Source organism: Propithecus coquereli, unplaced genomic scaffold, assembly GCF_000956105.1.
Source record: "Propithecus coquereli isolate 6110/MARCELLA unplaced genomic scaffold, Pcoq_1.0 Scaffold16, whole genome shotgun sequence".
NCBI classification, from domain to species: Eukaryota; Metazoa; Chordata; class Mammalia; order Primates; family Indriidae; genus Propithecus; species Propithecus coquereli.
Window position 1 is genome coordinate 11,394,967 of NW_012140524.1, and position 2,538 is coordinate 11,397,504.

The window sequence follows — 2,538 nt, forward strand, 5'->3', positions numbered from 1 at the left end:
CTACAATAGAAAGGATTCTATCTACAGGGAAAAAATATAATATACACTGTTTAATACTAATCTAGGATTCTCCTATAATTCAATTTATACAGAGGAAAGTTTATAACCTCTCTCTTGTGCTGCTTAGCAATATCTATTTAACATTTCTAGTGAACTATAATTACCTTAGTCTTTATTAAAAAATACACTTAAACATTATTTTGAATTTGTAAAAATCCACAAGATGTTTTCCTTTTTCTAAAGGCCAACCACTATGATCTAGGATATTTTTCTTGCTGCAAGGTCCTATGAAAAATGCCAGATAGCTTCTATTTGAGAGTAATATGTTTATACGTATTGAGTAAAGAAGAAATATTATTTGATGATTGACAAATTCCTAATTCTACTTAGCTAAAAGTAAATAGTATAATAATTTTCTAGGCACATAAAAGCCAAATTTCACAGAGTTTAATAGTTAATGCTAAAAATTTAAATCTCTTAATTCCTTGCATGTTGTTTGACCCTGAATCAAAATGTTATAAAATATTGCTATATTCAGGGAGCACATACCTCAATACCACTTTTCTTTAATAAACTTATCCCAATAGCATCTTTTACATCATAAGATATAATTTCTTTTTGGTCTCCTGATACATAAATGTGGCCATTGGTGAGACATCCATCAATATTGCAAACCAAAAGTTTTATCTCCTTAAGCTTCTCTTTGCCAAAATAGCCATATCTAAAAGAAACCAAAATAGACCTTTGAGTACAAGTGCAATACTAATCACTCCCTTTTTATCTGGCTGACATCAGTCAATTGAATAACTCGTCCTCCATTCAATTATTCAAATATCACTCTTCAAATTTACTTCACATATACGCTTCAATTTACAGTGCAAGAACTATAAAAAGTGTGGTCTAACCAGCTAATGTGTTTTTCAGATTCTTGAATAAAGAACGTAAAGGCATATTTTACATATATGTCTTCCCCCATAAGAACAAACTAATTACAAAGATCATAAGATATTTGGAGCATCAGAAATTAGTATTTAGAAGTATGCTTAAAAACATCTACTAAAAATAATGTTAGGGTCTAGTGCAAAGGCTATACAAGTCTTTTTTTTTTTTTTTACCTTAACACTCTTTGCTCTGCAATAGGCCAATCAATATCCACATCTATATCCACACTATGTTCAGCTCGCATTTCGTAGTATGCCATTTTTCCACCCTAAAGATAGTACAAATGTCATGAGTACTGTTTTTAACATTCATTCACATGTATCAAAAGCTTTATTATTATCCAGAACAATGAATTCATTTCTATACTACTGACAAAAAGGAATAAGCCAGTAAAATCGGTGATATACACGTAATTTTTTAGAAGAGAAAGCTCACATAAAACAAATAATCTTAACATATTTCAAATTCTATCTATACAGTTCAAGTTCCCTATTTAAAAAAAAAATCTATTTTAAGATTGAAAAAAGCAGAAATAATGTACATCCTCCAGTATTCTGATGACAAAGGATTTTCTGGAAATCCCTTAATTTTATATCCCTTTTTTTTCTGGAAGTCTCCTATCATCACCTGGAAGCAGTATAAAGGTTTTTGGAACTTTTGCTCCAATTTGCAAATAACAGGCAAGACAGGTGAGGAAAAATAACTGTAGCACTTGTTGTACAGAATTGTCTTGGGTCCCTGAGCTACAGATGAGAATAGACAATAGCTGTCCAAGCCACATGTGGGCAAATGCAGGGACAGTCTCCTGATTTGGGGGCATGCAGGCAAGAGGAGGGGCCTTTCCTCTGATAGTAATTATCTGACCAACCAGATTAATTACTGGAAAATTTCATTTTTCAGAATTGTCAGTCTCTTCACAGATTTTGTTAAAATGAGAAACATCATTTTTCTCCACACTTTAGGAAAGGGTTAGACCACAGTCCTATTTAGAAAAGATCTTGGGAAGGGCAGTATCTATATGTGTCAAATCTAACTTTCCTGAACACTCAAATTTAACTTTACAGCCAGTCTATGGTTTGCCTATACACCAACCAGAAGATTGGAAAAAAGATTTTTCCTCTTTTCCTCAGAGCGTGAGTCACATTAGAATTTTTACTATACAATGTAGAGGTTTTTCTCTTTTTTAATGCTATCTTTTGAGTAATATAAGGACCTGAGTCCAAATCCTGATGGTACCATTTACTAGCTATTTTTGCTAGTCAATTACTTCATTTTTCAGAGCTGTAGTTTTCTCCTCTGTAAAACTAGGATAGAAATGTCCACCTCATACAGTTGCTATGCAGATTTACACTGCATCGTACTATGTAGAGTATTTCATATAATCCATAGTACCTAGTGTTGAATAATAGGTATAACTAAAATTAATAAATTAAGAAATATATGATGCAACCATGTAGGCTGTGAAGATGAGAGAGACATATAACCCATTATTTTAAAATGAGAGCAATGAGAGTCAGAACAGACAAAATGATACAGTTAAGGTCACACAATTAGAGTTAGAACTAGAATCTGGTTTTCCTGACACCCAGGTTGGTG

General features: G+C 32.3%; 1 protein-coding gene across 1 annotated transcript in view; it reads right to left on the minus strand.

Annotated features, from left to right (window-relative positions):
• Positions 1-2,538, minus strand: part of CMAS (cytidine monophosphate N-acetylneuraminic acid synthetase) — a 34,822-nt gene that overhangs the window by 3,787 nt on the left and 28,497 nt on the right. Inside the window, exons 5-6 of the mRNA XM_012640977.1 lie at positions 1,116-1,210; positions 550-721 (exon numbers count right to left, since the gene is read on the minus strand). Of these exons, the coding sequence (XP_012496431.1) occupies positions 550-721; positions 1,116-1,210 (267 nt within the window). The remainder of the gene's footprint in view (positions 1-549; positions 722-1,115; positions 1,211-2,538) is intronic.